Here is a 15,136-nt window from a genome sequence, read left to right as displayed (position 1 = left end):
CCGATCAATTTGTATTTAACTCAGTTTCTTCCCTTGGTTGGCTGGCCTCTAAATGTTCTGTTATTCTGTTCACAATAATTTCTGTAAATCATTTATATACGGGCGATAAGCTAATGTGCCATTAGATAAGCTAATAGGTTCCCTTGAGTCAGTTTTGCGTGCCATTTTGAAATGTCTCGCATTTCACCGATCTACCTTCTTACGCGTGCGTTCCTCCCGTGCAGATCTATCGTCCGGAGCCCACGGTAAGCCATCGACCGATCTCGGCCGGCTTGAACATCCCACACGGCGTCGTCGTTACGCGCACGGAGCATCCCGGCGATGTCGTCTCCCGTCATCGCCAGCAGCGGCCCGGACGGGGGCCTCGGCGGACACGCCGACGAGTCACCCCGCGCCGGCGAGCCCCCTCCGAGGCTGCGCCTGCTCACCGACGGTCAGAACCGCGGCAGCGAGCAGGACGCACCGCAGTCGCCCATCTGGGTGCTGAGACCAGGACGGCTGAGAGTGCCGCGCACGGCCGCCGATGACGACGACAACGACGACGATGACGGCGGCGGTGATGACAACGACGACGATAACGACGACGACAACAACGACGACAACAACGATGATGACAACGACGACGACGGCGGCGGCGACAACGGCGGCGGCGGCTCATGGTCCGAGAGCCCCAGCGGTTCCCCTTTGCCGACGGTGCGGCCCGACCCCGGCGTGCTCTCTCTGAACCTCGAGTCACTGTCGGAGCCGGACGGCGTGCGACGAGCCGGAGAGGCGGCGGGCGTGGACGGGGGTGGCTTCTCCTCGACGCCCGCGTCCGCCGACCGCTCGATCTGCGGCCCCTGCGACGGTGAGTTGGCGACCGGCCGGCCTCACGGGGCGTTGACAATGAGACAAGGATCACGCGCTATGTAACACGATTTTTGTTCCTGGGTAGTAAGTGTTATTTTCCAATTTCTTATGCCTCAAACGTACAGAAAATTGATATTATATACCCCACAAACTTTGCTTTTGTGACCAGGACTTTACGTGAAGGAATGACACAAATGCATTGAAAATAGGTACATTTAAAAATATCACTGTCCTGGGCACAAAAGCAAAGTTTGTGGGGAATAACAGCCATTTTCTGTACTTTTAAAGCATAAGCAATTGGAAAATAACACTTACTACCCAGGAACTATTTTTATTATTACACAGTGTCACCCGTGTAGCCTTCACAGACTGTTGGGGCAAGTGCTGTTAGCGAGTAGCAGCACCTATGAAGGCCGGCACGGGCACACGGTGGGTGGCCAGCAACCACGCCCGGCCGACTTGGTGATGCTTCACACCGCAGAAATTACTCATTTGAGGCTGAGTGGACCTAGGAGAGGCCCAGGACCGGTTCAGATAATCGTCACTGGGTGTTGTCGAGAGTGGAAATAGAACTCCCGTCACCAGGTTCGTAGTGCAGCGCGTTCACCTTTGCACGACCGCTCCCCACTGACAAACACACAAAAGACAAAGATCCCCCATATAGCCTTTACAGGCTGTTGGGGCAAGTACTGTTGGCGAGCACCTATGAAGGCCGGCAACAACTGAGGATGGGTTGGTTGGCCACGCCCGGCCGCCTTTGTCTCCCTCGTGACGATGTTTACACATCGCACCAGGTACTAATTTGAGGCTGAGTCGACCTAGGGGGGGCCCAGGACCGGTTCAGATAATCGCCAGTAGTGTTGGCCGTGAGCGGGAATCGAACTCGGGTCGCCGGGTTCGTAGCGCAGCGCGCTAACCACTGAACTACCGCACACACACACACATGCACATTAACACAATAATGATACAAATTATGTTAATTGTTTGTCTCGTGATGGTACTTGTTGTGGATTGCGGCGGTTGGTGCACCGGACTGTGAACCCAGCGACCTGAGTTTTATTCCAGGCCAAGAAAAATGGCAAAACATTTATCCAGCAAAGGGTCACCGAGTCTCAGGACTCATTTCCAGGAGAGTTCCTTTGCAATGAGATTTTTGACAGGTTCCATCAATGAGTTTCCGATAACCCACAGCTCACAATACTTGCGTCTGTGCTGTGAACTTCAGTGTGCACCAAGCCTGGCACAGGCTATGTCGTGATGCCATGACCAGCTTTTAGTGGCTTTTGGCTGCATCGCGCGCTTTCAGATTTTCGTCGACAGCCGTCTGGAACGCTCTGTGCCTTCCGATATTAGGAAGCAACTGGAGCGATGCACTTTAAAACGTAGAATGATAACTCAATTACTTAGAACTGCTTTTTGTGTTCAGATTGTTGTATTACCCCCGCACGTCCGAGCGGTAGTGGAACTGTCAGCGCTACGCTGCGCTTCGAACCCGGCGACCAGAGTTCGATTCCCTCTCACGGCCAACACCGGTGACGATTATCTGAACCGGTCCTGGGCCAACCCCCTAGGTCGACTCAGCCTCAAATGAGTACCTGGGGATGTGGGTAAACATCGCCACTGGGGAGACAAAGGCGGTCGGGCGTGGTGCTGGCCACTCACCCCCTCGTCTACCGTTCTGGCCTTCGTAGGTGCTCGCTAACAGCACTTGCCCCTACAGTCTGTTAAGGCTATACGGGGGGGGGATCTTTGTCTTTATCTTTGTGTAATTATTCATGCGCCGCCTTACAATGCAGGCAGTCTGGGTTCAATTTCCAGTGGCAATCATTGGCCAGAGTTTATGTGACCCTGTCCTGACTCACTCAAATATTGACCCTTGCCTTTAATAATTACCTGATGGAGAAACAACAGCACTGGGGAAACAAAGGCTGTCTACACGACCCTTTCGTGTACAGTTCTAGCCTTCATTAAAGGGCCGCTCAGCATGACACCACTTCTGGTGGAAAGGCCTCCACTGAAGATCCCTTCTAAGAGTGTATTTGACCTCATCTTTCATCACTGGCCAGACATCTTAGAGGAGGTGGGAGTGCCCACACTTCACCCACCATACGCAAACTTCCCATCGACTAACTCTTTGCGCGCACACATTTGCACTGCTGACAAGAGGCAGTGGGGGGTGGGTGAGGTGAGGAATCGTGGCCCTCATCGTTTCAACTGCCGCCGCCAGGAGCTCGAATCGAACTGCCCAACCTCCGGATAGCTGCTCACCGCCACAACCACCGTGGCAACTTATCTTGCCTTAATAGGCGCTCGCTAACGGCAACCCACCCGCAACTCTCCCCCTTTCCAGGCTGCTTCCCGTGGGCTAATCAATCATTGCGCGCGCGTTCTTCTGCCCAATGTTTTCTACTCAAGACACGACGCCGACGAGGGATGGATGTGGCCAGGATTTCAGCAGCGCCCCGACCTCCCCATGCAGGGAGCTGTCGCCCACCATGCCCATCAAGCAGGGCTGGCTGCGCTACTGCCACACGCACGATGGCAAGGTGGGTCCCTGCGCGTGCCTCTGCTTCACATTGTCGTCATCATCATCGCGATCCATGGCGCGGGCAGCCCCTCGTCATCGGTTTACACTCTCCGCTGTCGTGTGTCAACGTGGCTCAAGTAGCGGTCACATCTTTTCGTCGTCGTCAAGACATTTCTCTGCGAGGTCTTCCTCTGCATCACTCGTGAAGTCAACGGTGGCCACGTGAGCGGCCCTCCCTCACCTCGGTGGGCCGCATGCTCGACACCGTTGCTTGTACGCTCATCGTGACCCCCCCCCCACCACCCAACGCGTCACCCCGAGACACTCCGAGACCAGGCCACACCACGTGGGGCTCCACGCCACGCACTTTGCCCACCGCTGCTCTGTGGCGCCCTGGTGAACCAGGATGCACGTGCGTATGTTGAACTTCTTTCGCACCGTATGTAGCCAACCGCGGGGGTGAGGACAACAAAATAAATAAATACAACTTTGAGCCAGCGGTGGGCATTACACATTCCTCTGGTGGGACCGAGTCTGTCCACAGGGGAGGGCAGTCGCTGTTAACTATTCCCGAGGCCGGAGCCATGGAGTCAACATTGGGGGGGGAACAAATCTTCCAGGGGGTCTGAGGCCCCCCCCCCCATCCCAGAAAAAAAATCTCAATTTGAAAACGAATTTCCTGCCTAAAATATTAAAAAAATTCACTAACACACAGGATGGACTTTTTTAAATTGTATTTACAATAATGTCTAATAGTGTATTGTATTACATTGCTGTTTTTTTTTTCGTTTTTACCTTTTCTTGTTTCATTGTATGTAATGGTAGAGATTCGATATTAATAAAGTATAACCACAATCATATAATATATTTTATAATTACGGCCTTGTCTACTCCACGCAGCGAGAGACATTTTATACATCGCTGAGTTATGATGGGCTTAACGCCTGTGTAGAAGTTCTTGACGCATGGTTGTTCCTGTTCGGTGTTTTTTTTGTTAACACATCAACGCACTCGTAATAACTCATAATCAAGGTTTTTGTTGGGGGGTTAGATTGTGCAAGTAATAAATGTGTCGTCAACCCGCCACTCCCCAACGCAGCTGACAGGTAAGGTTTGTCACGAGAGCAAAGCGTGCCAGTTCGTGTGACTGCTTCAGCCCACCGGTGTGTTGGAGAGTACATCCACAACATTTACGATTTGAGCATCGTGACGTTTCGCTGGTGATGTACATCCAGCGCGTCATGGGGAGGCGATCGGTCCACGCCCGGAGAATCGCCTCGCAAAAGCCCCGATCCCCTTCCTGGCTCGTCCCATAAGGGGCCGTCCATAAATGACGTCACGCACCTGGGGGGGGAGGGGGTCAGACATTTGTGACGATGTGTGACGAGGGAGGGGGGGTTTGAGAAATGTGACTTCACATCAAAATGCGCAACTTTAAATAAATATAGACAACACGTTCTACTTAATTAAATAGACTTTTTAATAAATTTTTCTCCTACATCAGAGTGCAGTGCCACATTAAATACGCACTACAATGACAATAGTTTAAAGCGATTTGAAGCATGTTTTATTTGTGGGGGGGGGGGCAGAGCTTTGTGACGTCATATTTGAGGGGGGGGGGGGTCTGACTTTTGTGACGCGTGTGACGAAGGAGGGGAGGGTCAAAAATCGTCCAAAATCGCGTGACGTCATTTATGGACGGCCCCTAACCTATTTCTGCCTTTTCCCTTTCAACTCTCCCTCCTGCCCCCCTCCCCCTACTCGGGGCGAGCGGTTAAGGTGGTCCCATTGAACTCGTCGCCCGCCCCCCATCCCTCCCTCTCACGTCACGCGGGTGGCGATGCGTTCTCTGCGACTCACACCGGACTTGTATATTGGCCACGGCCAGACACGGGGGTCGTCTCCTCGACGATTGTTATCGGCTGCGTGTGGTTTTGCTGGTAACCCTTCAAAGTGAAGGAGGGGTGAGGTGATTCGTGTAGTCAACCATTAACCATCACTTTGCGTGCTCGCGTACCGGACCGGATGAGTGTCGAACTTATTAAATGTAATTATAGGGAGCGCTTTGTGCGCAGATCGACGCTCAGATATCCGTGGGCGGGTTATGGAGGATGCGCGTTGACCACACTCGTGAAAAATGTCACCGACAAATTAAAATGAATACAGCAACAATTAATATAATTTCGATTTAAAGCTTTCGTGACTGCAGGGTTTCATCTTCTTGGTTCTTTCGGTAAAGTCACGTAGAAGGGAAATAATAAAATAATAAAAATTAAACATAATAAAATACAATTCTCACGACGTTTCAGCGCTGTCTTCCCGACAGCCCTGTTCTTCACCTGAGGACGGCTGCTTGCGTTGTAGCCGAAACGTCGTGAGAAATGTATTTTATTATGTTTTATTTTTATTATTTTATTATTTCCCTTCTACGTGACTTTACCGAAAGAACCAAGAAGATCTTAATATAATTCACAGCCCTTTGCTAATCCACTGCTGGATGAAGGCCGCCCCACTCCGTGTCGGTTGTGTGGTTTTGTTGTTGTTGGTGTTGTTGTGTGTTTATCGTACTTGAACCCGCTAGAGATCCGCGGGCTCGTGAAGAAGGAGGTGTGCTTCTCGGTCACGGAGCCGAAGTCACTCGCCATTGACGTTAGCCGCGACCGGGAATTGAACCCATGGGGGTACGGGGTTCGTATGGGGGGGGGGGGTAGGAGCGCTCGCACGCGCGTGTTGATACGCGCGCGTGTCGCTTCTGTCGCTAGCCGCTCCGAGCTCGTACCTCAATTTGAGAAACAACAAAACGAGATGTCGCATTCTATCCAACCCCCCCCCCCAATTCTACACAGGAGAAACAACGTTGTGTTGTGGCCTTCATGCATTTTACTCGGGTTGTTTGGGGGGCTTTGCGGTGACATCCGTTCGAGCGATAGGGTGGCTCTCACGAAATGGAAGTCCACTCGCAAAGTCTCGTCCCCTCTTAACGCAGTTTCACTCTGGCGTGGAGTCAGCTGGGGATGAAAACCAGCGGAGGTGGGAATGTACGTGCGTATGTTGAACTTCTTTCGCACCGTACGTAGCCAACCGTGCTGATGACGACAAGAACGATATCGCTCTCCACGTGGCTTGTTTCTAAGCTTGAGCAGCTGATGCGCCTTCGATTCGCGCGGTTGGCTACATACGGTGCGAAAGAAGTTGAACATTCAGTATATACATCCAACACGCAGACGTAACAGGTGACTCCTATAACGACGTTGCTCTTCACTTGTGGTTTGTTTCTTAGCTCCAGAAGCAGCTGATGACGACAACAACGATGTCGCTTTAAACGTGGGTTTATTATGAAGCTTAAGCAGCAGCAGCTGATGATGATGACATCAATAACGATGTTGCTCTACTCGTGGTTTATTATGAAGCTCCAGCAACAGCTGATGATGATGATGACAACAATTACGATCTTGCTCTAATTGTGGTTTGTTTTGGAAGCTCCAGCACCTGTTGTTGACAACAATGACGACGTTGCTCTACTCGTGGTTTATTACGAAGCTCCAGCAGCAGCTGATGATGATGACGATGACAACAATGACGACGTTGCTCTACTCGTGTCTTTGTTTCCAAAGCTCCAGCAGCACCTGATGATGATGACGACAACAATAACGACGTTGCTCTACTCGTGGTTTATTACGAAGCTCCAGCAGCAGCAGCCGATGACAACAATGACGACAATGACGTTGCTCCACTCGTGTCTTTGTTTCCGAAGCTCCAGCAGCCAAGCCGCCGGCTGGCCCCGGTGTACGTCGAGGTGAGCGCCGGGCTCCTCGTGCTGCACGGCGGCGCCCCCCCGGCGGGACGCGCTCGCAGGCGCCAGCGGCGGCCGCGGCGGATCTCGCTGGCGGCGTGCGCCTGCGACGTCGTGTCCAGCGAGCAGCGCGGCGTCCACGTCCTGGGCCTCTCCACGCACGACGGCCGCGACTTCCTCTTCCACGCCGAGGGCCAGGCCGACGCGCTGGCCTGGGGCCTCGCCGTGCACGAAGCGCGGGTGAGACGCGCGCGGGGGGGTTGGCGGGGGGGGGGGTTGAGGGGGGTTGATGGGGGGGTCACAGACTCGGCCGTAGCGGCCGCTGCTGCTTCTTGGTGGTGTTGTTACTGCTGGTGCTACTGCTGCTGCCGCTGCTACTGCTTGCGGGGTGGACGGAGGGAGGAGTCCATTTGCGAAGGGCACGTTGGGCCAACGTCGGCCCGATGCGCATCCCCACTTGAGAACCCCGTCTCATCACGCGGCCCGGCGATGCTGTCCTCTGGAGCGAACCGGGGCCAACCGTTTGGCCGTGCCGACGCCGGCCACTTGACTGACCGGGCACGACTCGTCCTCTCCCTCTCCGCAGGCTCAAGCGCTGGGGCAGAGCAGCGACAGATCCCCGCCCGAAGCGGATGCTGGCGACGTCTTCCCCCGAGCCTGTGAGCAAACTTCCTCCCCGACTCTTCCACCCGAGACACCATGGGAACGATTGGCTGGCACGGCGCAAAGACGGTGGTCACCGCATCGCGCGGCGCTTTCAGATGCGCTGATTCTGCGGCCGTCTGGAACGCGCTCTTCCTTCCGACATTAGGAAGCCGCTGGGGCTATGCACTTTTAAATCGGCTAGATTGACGAATTAATTTCTTTAGTTTGTTGTCCTCCCCCCCCCACCTCCGATTAGCACGGTTGGCTACGTACGGTTCGAAAGAAGTTCAACATGCTCACGTGTTTACCAGACTCGTGCCTCTGGAACCCTCGCAGGAGCTGTTCACTTTGCCCTGAAACGTTTCCGTCTCACTTCTTTTTGTTTCTTTCTTTATAATATAAGTTATGAAATATTTTTGTTCATTTCACCTGCAAGGCCCACTGCGCCATGTAGTTCAGATCAGCCTCTCCCTCGATGTCGCGGTTTCTGAAACAATATCGACAGGTCTTCCAAATTGGGCTGTGCCACTCAGCAAAGAGGAATTGGCAAAAACTAAACTATTTAAAAAAACTAAACTATACTATTTTTAATTTAACAGGTACGGCCCACTGAGCTACGTAGCTCTTTTTCAGAAGCGAACTGCCTATCACAAATGATAGCTCAACGAAGTGGCTTATCGTGTGGATATTTATAGCAGCCAAATACTCTAAATGCGTGATGTTGATTCTAAACGTGGAGGGAAAAACCGGAGGATCCGGAGAGAAATCCACGCAATCTCCAAATATATATAGCAGGCATCAGGGTCAGGATCAAACCCATGACCTCCATATGATAAGCAACTTTGTTGAGCTATCATTTGTGGCCATCTCGCTTCTGAAAAAGAGCTTTACAGCTCAGTGGGCCTTACCTGGTTAATCAAAAATAATTTGTTTAGTTCAGTTTTAATTCCGAACACCGAAACGATGGAGTTGCACGCACCTGTGCGGAGACAGTGGGTGAAGGCCCTCATTGCATTGCAAGTGCCTGTTGACATCACACGGTTGTGCAACATTGTCAAAGTTAATAACGAAGCACAGTTCAGGTTTGTAACGCCTGAAACAGTCGAGTCGATTGTTGCTGCAAATGAGAGCATTCACCCAGCCCAGCCGTCACTTCCTGGGCAATTTAAAAAAACCGCCACGCTATAAACTTCACTATCTCTCGAACAAGGGCAGTGACGGTAAAAAAGAAACCCCTCATAAAACCCAGTTACAAATCTCTGAAAAGGGTAAAGTTGAGCGCTGAAATATCTTGCTGATGCCACTGCTGGTGCAGCACTGGCGGAGTCAGTGGGGGTGGGGGGTGGCACGTGCCCCCCCAATGATCCGATCAAAATCCCAAATTTCGATCGGATCATTCATTGGGGTTTATTAGTAATAAATCGGCATTTTGCGACCCCCACTGCCACTGTGTAGCATATTATTACGTGGCCAGGGACTCTATGAGATGATAGGACAATAGTCTGAGTCCATAATTGGCAATAAGTAACGGCAAAGCAGTTATAAGCGACTCACAGAATTGTGCGCAGTTGCGTATACAGCACACGACTTCCCTGAAGGCATTCACCTTCAGCGAGCGCGATGCCGATCACACAACGCGGTTCGAATTCGACCCTCGATCGAAGGCTGCGCCATCGCCGCACACGCGTCGAATAAAAAGCAAGGGACAACTCCTTACTTACTAACAACTCCTCTAGCAGTTTTCATTGCTGGAGGGGTTTCCCCCCACTACCTGAAAATCCTGGCTCCGCCATTGGGTGGAAGGGCCTCCACTGGAGGTGCTCTGGAGAGGGAATTTTGAGGCTACTCTCATACCTGTCAACCCACACGGTTTAGCCCCGTATTGTTGTACATGGAAATTGAGTTTGCAGGTGCATACGGCGCTGAGCCGTTTCAATACGAGCAACATTTTTTTTGTCTATTTGTTTGTGTTTGGACTTTGTAGGATGAACGTTGAGATGTATAAGTGGCACGGGGTGACCAATAAGGTCTGACTTGGTCTGTAACAAGCTAGGGGCACTGATAAGGGCTTGACAGATTTGTACCCTTCAACGGTAGCCAGACATCTCGGAAGGGGCCTGAGCACCCACACTCCACCCCACCACGCCCGACCTAGTCGGTGCGGCGACCGACCCTCCTGGCCCGCGGTCGATCGGCATTCTCCTTCGTCCGCTAGAGGCCTTAACCGTGCGCTGCGTGCGTCCCCGTCCTGTGCGTCTCCAGCGTCGCTGTCCCGCCGCTCGTCCTGGAGCAGGTCGAGCTTCGGCAAGGGCCTCTGGCAGTACGTGGTGAGCGGGGGCTTCGGACGCAAGTCGCGGACCTCCCCCACCAAGGGCGTACAGACGTTCGGGGTGCCCCTGGAGGACTGCCCGCCCTCCCGCAGCAGGGTGAGAGCCGCAGCCACGCGCCACCATGGCCCCCCCCCCCCTTTTTTTTCTGCACCCCCCCCCCACGCACGCGCCCCCCCACGCACCCCCCCCCCATGAAACCCCCCCCCCTCCACCTCCACCTTTGCCAACCCTCACCGAGGAGTGGTTAACTCTTGTGTGGTTGTGTGTCTCTATCTGTGTGTGTCTCTATCTGTGTGTGTCTCTATCTGTGTGTGTCTCTATCTGTGTGTGTCTCTATCTATCTGTGTGTGTCTCTCTATCTGTGTGTGTGTCTCTATCTGTGTGTGTGTCTCTCTATCTGTGTGTGTGTCTCTCTATCTGTGTGGTTGTGTGTCTCTATCTGTGTGTGTGTCTATCTGTGTGTGTCTCTCTATCTGTGTGCGTGTGTCTCTATCTGTGTGTGTATTTCATTAACTATGTGTGTGTCTCTGTATATATTACTGGTTAATTCTGTTTGTGTGTCTCTATCTGTGTGTGTCTCTCTCTATCTGTGTGTGTGTGTCTCTCTATCTGTGCGTGTGTCTCTATTTGTGTGTGTCTCTCTATCTGTGTGTGTCTCTATCTGTGTGTGTGTCTATCTGTGTGTGTGTCTATATCTGTGTGTGTCTCTCTATCTGTGTGTGTGTCTCTATATCTGTGTGCGTGTGTCTCTATCTGTGTGTGTGTATTTCATTAACTATGTGTGTGTCTCTGTATATATTACTGGTTAATTCTGTTTGTGTGTCTCGATCTGCGTGTGTTTCTTTATCTGTACGTATCTCGTCAACTGTGTATATGTGTGTGAGCAGCACGGTAGTGTAGCGGTTAGCGCACTGCGCTATAAACCCGGCGACCCGAGTTTGATTCCCGCTCACAGCCAACACCAGTGATAGCGATTATCTGAACCTGTCTCGGGCGACTCAGCCTCAAATGAGTACCTGGTGCGGTGTGTAGTAAACACTGCCACTGGGGAGACAAAGGCGGTCGGGCGTGGTGCTGGCCACCCCCCACCCCCTCGTGTGCCGTGCCGGCCTTCATAGGTGCTCGCCAACAGCACTTGCCCCTACAGTCGTATTAAGACTACGAGGGGGTGGGGGGTGATCCTTTGTCCCCGCAGTGCGTGCCCAAGGTGGTGGAGGCGTGCTGCGAGGCGCTGGAGGTGCACGGGGGGCTACGCGCCGAGGGCATCTACCGCGTGCCAGGCCGCACCATGAGTGTGAACACCCTGCTGGAGCAGATCGACTTGAGCGGCGGCGTGCTGGACACGGAGGAGAAGGTGAGCTCGGAGCCTCGCGCGCCGCACCCCCCCTCCCCACGTCCGCGACGGCACCCCCGATTGGGTTTGCGATGCTGCCCGGATTTTAATTATTAGAAAAAAATGCTTTACCAGGTAAAGCCCAACGAGCTACGTAGCTCTTTTTCACATAATGACAGCTCAACTGACGCGGCTTCTCATATGCAGGAATTTATAGGAGCGGCCAAATACGTTGATTATTAATGTGGAGGAGAAAAACCGGAGGACCCGGAGAAAAATCCACACGACCACGGGGAGAGAGAGATACGCAAACTCCAAATATAGAGCAGGCGTCAGGGTCGAGATCGAAACCCAGGACCTCTTGCATACCAGGCGAGCGAAATAACATCGGCGCCCTACAAAATATATATTTATCCGGGAGAGGCACACTGACTCATTCATGAGGGTCGTGCTGCTGTATTGGGTGTTTATTTCAATATTTTTCAGCTAATTAATGACGAGTCATGTTAAGTATACACGTGGAAGGAAACCGTAGCACCCGGAGAAAACCCAGGCGCGCAAGGGGGAAACGCTATATCCCTGTACAGATGGACACAAATGGCGTTTAATCCACTTGCTGTACCGCCTTCTCCTGGCGAGCCAGGGTATGGCACCTCCTTGACGCCCACGGAGAGGAAATTTCACGACAACGTTTTGTTTGACGACCCGCCAACCCTCACCTGCACAGTGCTGGGCATTCGAAGGGTGTGCACCCTGGTTCTTTGTATTGTTGTTTCAAATATATAAACAAAAGAAAGAAGGCATTTTACAGAGAAGAGGCTGCCCATCAACGGCAGAGGAGAAGAGGAAGATCTTTAAGCTAGACTTGAACAGAGGCAGGGAACCGATGGCACAGATGGCCGGGTTGACGGAATTCCAGTCTACTTTGGCAGCAGCCGGAGCAGCCTCCCACTGCCCAGAAAGTTCATGGGTCCTGAATGAGAGGAGGTGACATGGTCAGCAGACTTTTCGTGGTCGTTCGGAAGGCACATCTTGCACCTCGTCGTGGGATGACCATCGTTGACTTCCAACGAAGTAGTCCTCACTTTAGCGATCCGCCAATGTGATGATGCCCCAAAATAACGAAGTGAACACATTCACGTCGTCAAAGGCTGGCGCTTGACACGCAGACCGAGCGAGGCACTGATCGGGTGCCGCTGGTTCGTCTCTCCCTTGCACAGGTCTGGCAGTGCCCCAGTATTGTGGGCTCGCTCCTGAAAGGCTTCTTCAGCAAGCTGCCCGAGCCCCTCATGACCTACGGTGGGTAGCAGCACAACTGCATCATAATTGTTATGATTATTGTTTGCACGTTCAACGGAAGAGCACTGTGAACTTTGTCGGCACGCAAACTGTCACCGGCGTGGCAGCAGGCACACTAACCGTTAGGCCACCCAGCTTTTCCTGCATATTAGATGTAGATATACGCAAGTACGCATGTATGGATACGTGCGTATGTTGAACTTCTTTCGCACCGTACGTAGCCAACCGCACAAATCGGAGGTGCGGGCGGGGAGGCGAAGGACACCAAACTAAACACAAAAAGCAGTTCTCGAGAAATTAGTTTTGTATTAATTGAGAATGATTTTTCAGTTTACTGGTGTCGTCAGACCGTTGAATAAGACGGGGGATTACAGCTTTGCTTGTGCAACAACATAATGCGGTCAGCCACAAAGTGAAAGGGGTCGGTCCAAGTGTATTGTAAAAGGTTTCAGTTTTGTGTTCTAACATCATAAACACCTGTTTGTTTAATTGTAAATGTCGTGGGTTTACTCTCCAACACACCAGTTAGTGCTGAACTAGTATACTACACTATACACTACACTATAATTGTAAATGTCGTGGGTTTACTCTCCAACTCACCAGTTAGTGCTGAACTAGTATACTACACTATACACTACACTATAATTGTAAATGTCGTGGGTTTACTCTCCAACTCACCAGTTAGTGCTGAACTAGTATACTACACTATACACTACACTATAATTGTAAATGTGGTGGGTTTACTCTAACACACCAGTTAGTGCTGAACTAGTATACTACACTATACAATATACACTATAATTGTAAATGTCGTGGGTTTACTCTCCAACACACCAATTAGTGCTGAACTAGTATACTACACAATACACTACACTATAATTGTAAATGTCGTGGGTTTACTCTCCAACACACCAGTTAGTGCTGAACTAGTATACTACACTATACACTACACTATCATTGTAAATGTCGTGGGTTTACTCTCCAACACACCGGTGTGTTGAACGCATCGCTAATTGGAACGTTTTGTTTACGTGACAAACCTTAATATAATTGGTTGTGTTGGGTGGTGGCGGGTTTAATGGCACGTCTACATTTACGCGATCTCATCCAAAAAGAGTGACCTGGGTCACCAAAAGCACAAAAGCGATGGGGGTATGCGAGCGGGAACAATACTTGTGACGGATATTCACCCGCCCCCCACTCCCCCGTGCTCGTGTTTCTGTTCAGAGAGTTATGAACCGTTCCTGGAAGCCATGGGTCTGGAGGACTTGGACGAGAGGCTGGAGAGAATCAAAGAGCTGGTGATTCACTCACTCGCTCACTTTCAGAAGCCTTCACACACGCGCACACACACACACGGAGTTTTTCACATTTTGCTGACTTCTCAGTGCAATAGTCAAAGTGATGTCCTGCTCAAAGTGAGGTGGTTGTGTGTATGTGGGTACGTTGAACTCCTTTCGCACCGTACGTGGCCAACCGTGCTAATCGGAGGTGCGGGGGAGGGACAAACAACTAAAGACAAAAAGCAGTTTTACAGCCCTGAGGCAGTGGTGTAAATTCCAAGTTCCTATCGCGGCGGTCAACCGCTATTGACCGAGTACTCCACAAAAGGGTACTAACTGTACTGACCCTGGAGGGATGATGGGTATAGTCAACCCCCATCCTGGATTTGAACTCACAGCCTTCGGATTACGAGACACTCGCTCGACCGCTGAGCCACCTGGCCCAATCAACATGCACAGCGCTGTACATACAGACCCAGACCGCTCTAGGGTGACTGTGCGTGTGTAACTGCGGGGAGCGGTGGTGCAGCGGTTAGCGCGCTGCGTTACGAACCCGGCGACCTGGTTCGATTCCCGCTCGCCGCCAGCACCAGCGACGATTATCTGAACCGGTGCTGGGCCTCCTTCCATAGGTCGACTCACCCTTTAAATGAGCACCTTTTGCGGTGTGTAGTAAACATCGCCACTGGGGAGACAAAGGCGGCCAGGCGTGGTGCAGGCCACCCACCCCCCTCGTATGCCGTGCCGGGCATTCATAGGCGCTGCTCGCTAACAGCACTTGCCCCAACAGTCTGTTAAGGCTATACGAGGGGGATCTTTGTGTAACTGAGTGATCTTTCCCATGTGCCGCCCAGGTGGAGAACCTGCCCAGATACAACTACCACACGCTGCGCTACATCATCCGGCACCTGCGCCGCGTGGCCGACAACTGGGCGGAGAACAAGGTTTGCAGTCCCTTGGGGTTTCATATATACTCGAACAAGTAGCGGCCAAACTTCCCAAGTAGGACTGGTTATGAAAATTTGGATGGTGGTGATTTCAACTTGTAACCCCCCGCACAATATTGGCACGTTCTCA

The 15,136-nt window shown here is 52.0% G+C and overlaps 2 protein-coding genes across 4 annotated transcripts in view; one reads left to right on the top strand and one right to left on the bottom strand.

Annotated features, from left to right (window-relative positions):
* EEF1AKMT2 (EEF1A lysine methyltransferase 2) overlaps nt 1-15,136 on the bottom strand; it is a 373,327-nt gene that overhangs the window by 344,178 nt on the left and 14,013 nt on the right. The window lies entirely within an intron of this gene.
* Nucleotides 1-15,136, top strand: part of LOC144724523 (uncharacterized) — a 33,739-nt gene that overhangs the window by 7,419 nt on the left and 11,184 nt on the right. For all 3 annotated transcript variants that reach the window (XM_078603739.1, XM_078603736.1, XM_078603737.1), the window contains 9 exons: nt 225-847; nt 3,265-3,395; nt 7,131-7,409; nt 7,756-7,828; nt 10,077-10,240; nt 11,340-11,498; nt 12,698-12,776; nt 14,004-14,077; nt 14,914-15,003. In XM_078603739.1, coding sequence (XP_078459865.1) covers nt 322-847; nt 3,265-3,395; nt 7,131-7,409; nt 7,756-7,828; nt 10,077-10,240; nt 11,340-11,498; nt 12,698-12,776; nt 14,004-14,077; nt 14,914-15,003 — 1,575 coding nt within the window. In that variant the 5' untranslated portion in view covers nt 225-321. The remainder of the gene's footprint in view (nt 1-224; nt 848-3,264; nt 3,396-7,130; nt 7,410-7,755; nt 7,829-10,076; nt 10,241-11,339; nt 11,499-12,697; nt 12,777-14,003; nt 14,078-14,913; nt 15,004-15,136) is intronic.

Source organism: Lampetra planeri, chromosome 21 (assembly GCF_965212315.1).
Source record: "Lampetra planeri chromosome 21, kcLamPlan1.2.h2, whole genome shotgun sequence".
NCBI lineage: Eukaryota > Metazoa > Chordata > Hyperoartia > Petromyzontiformes > Petromyzontidae > Lampetra > Lampetra planeri.
Note: the sequence above shows the minus strand (reverse complement) of the source record. Positions and strands in the feature narration are given on the sequence as shown.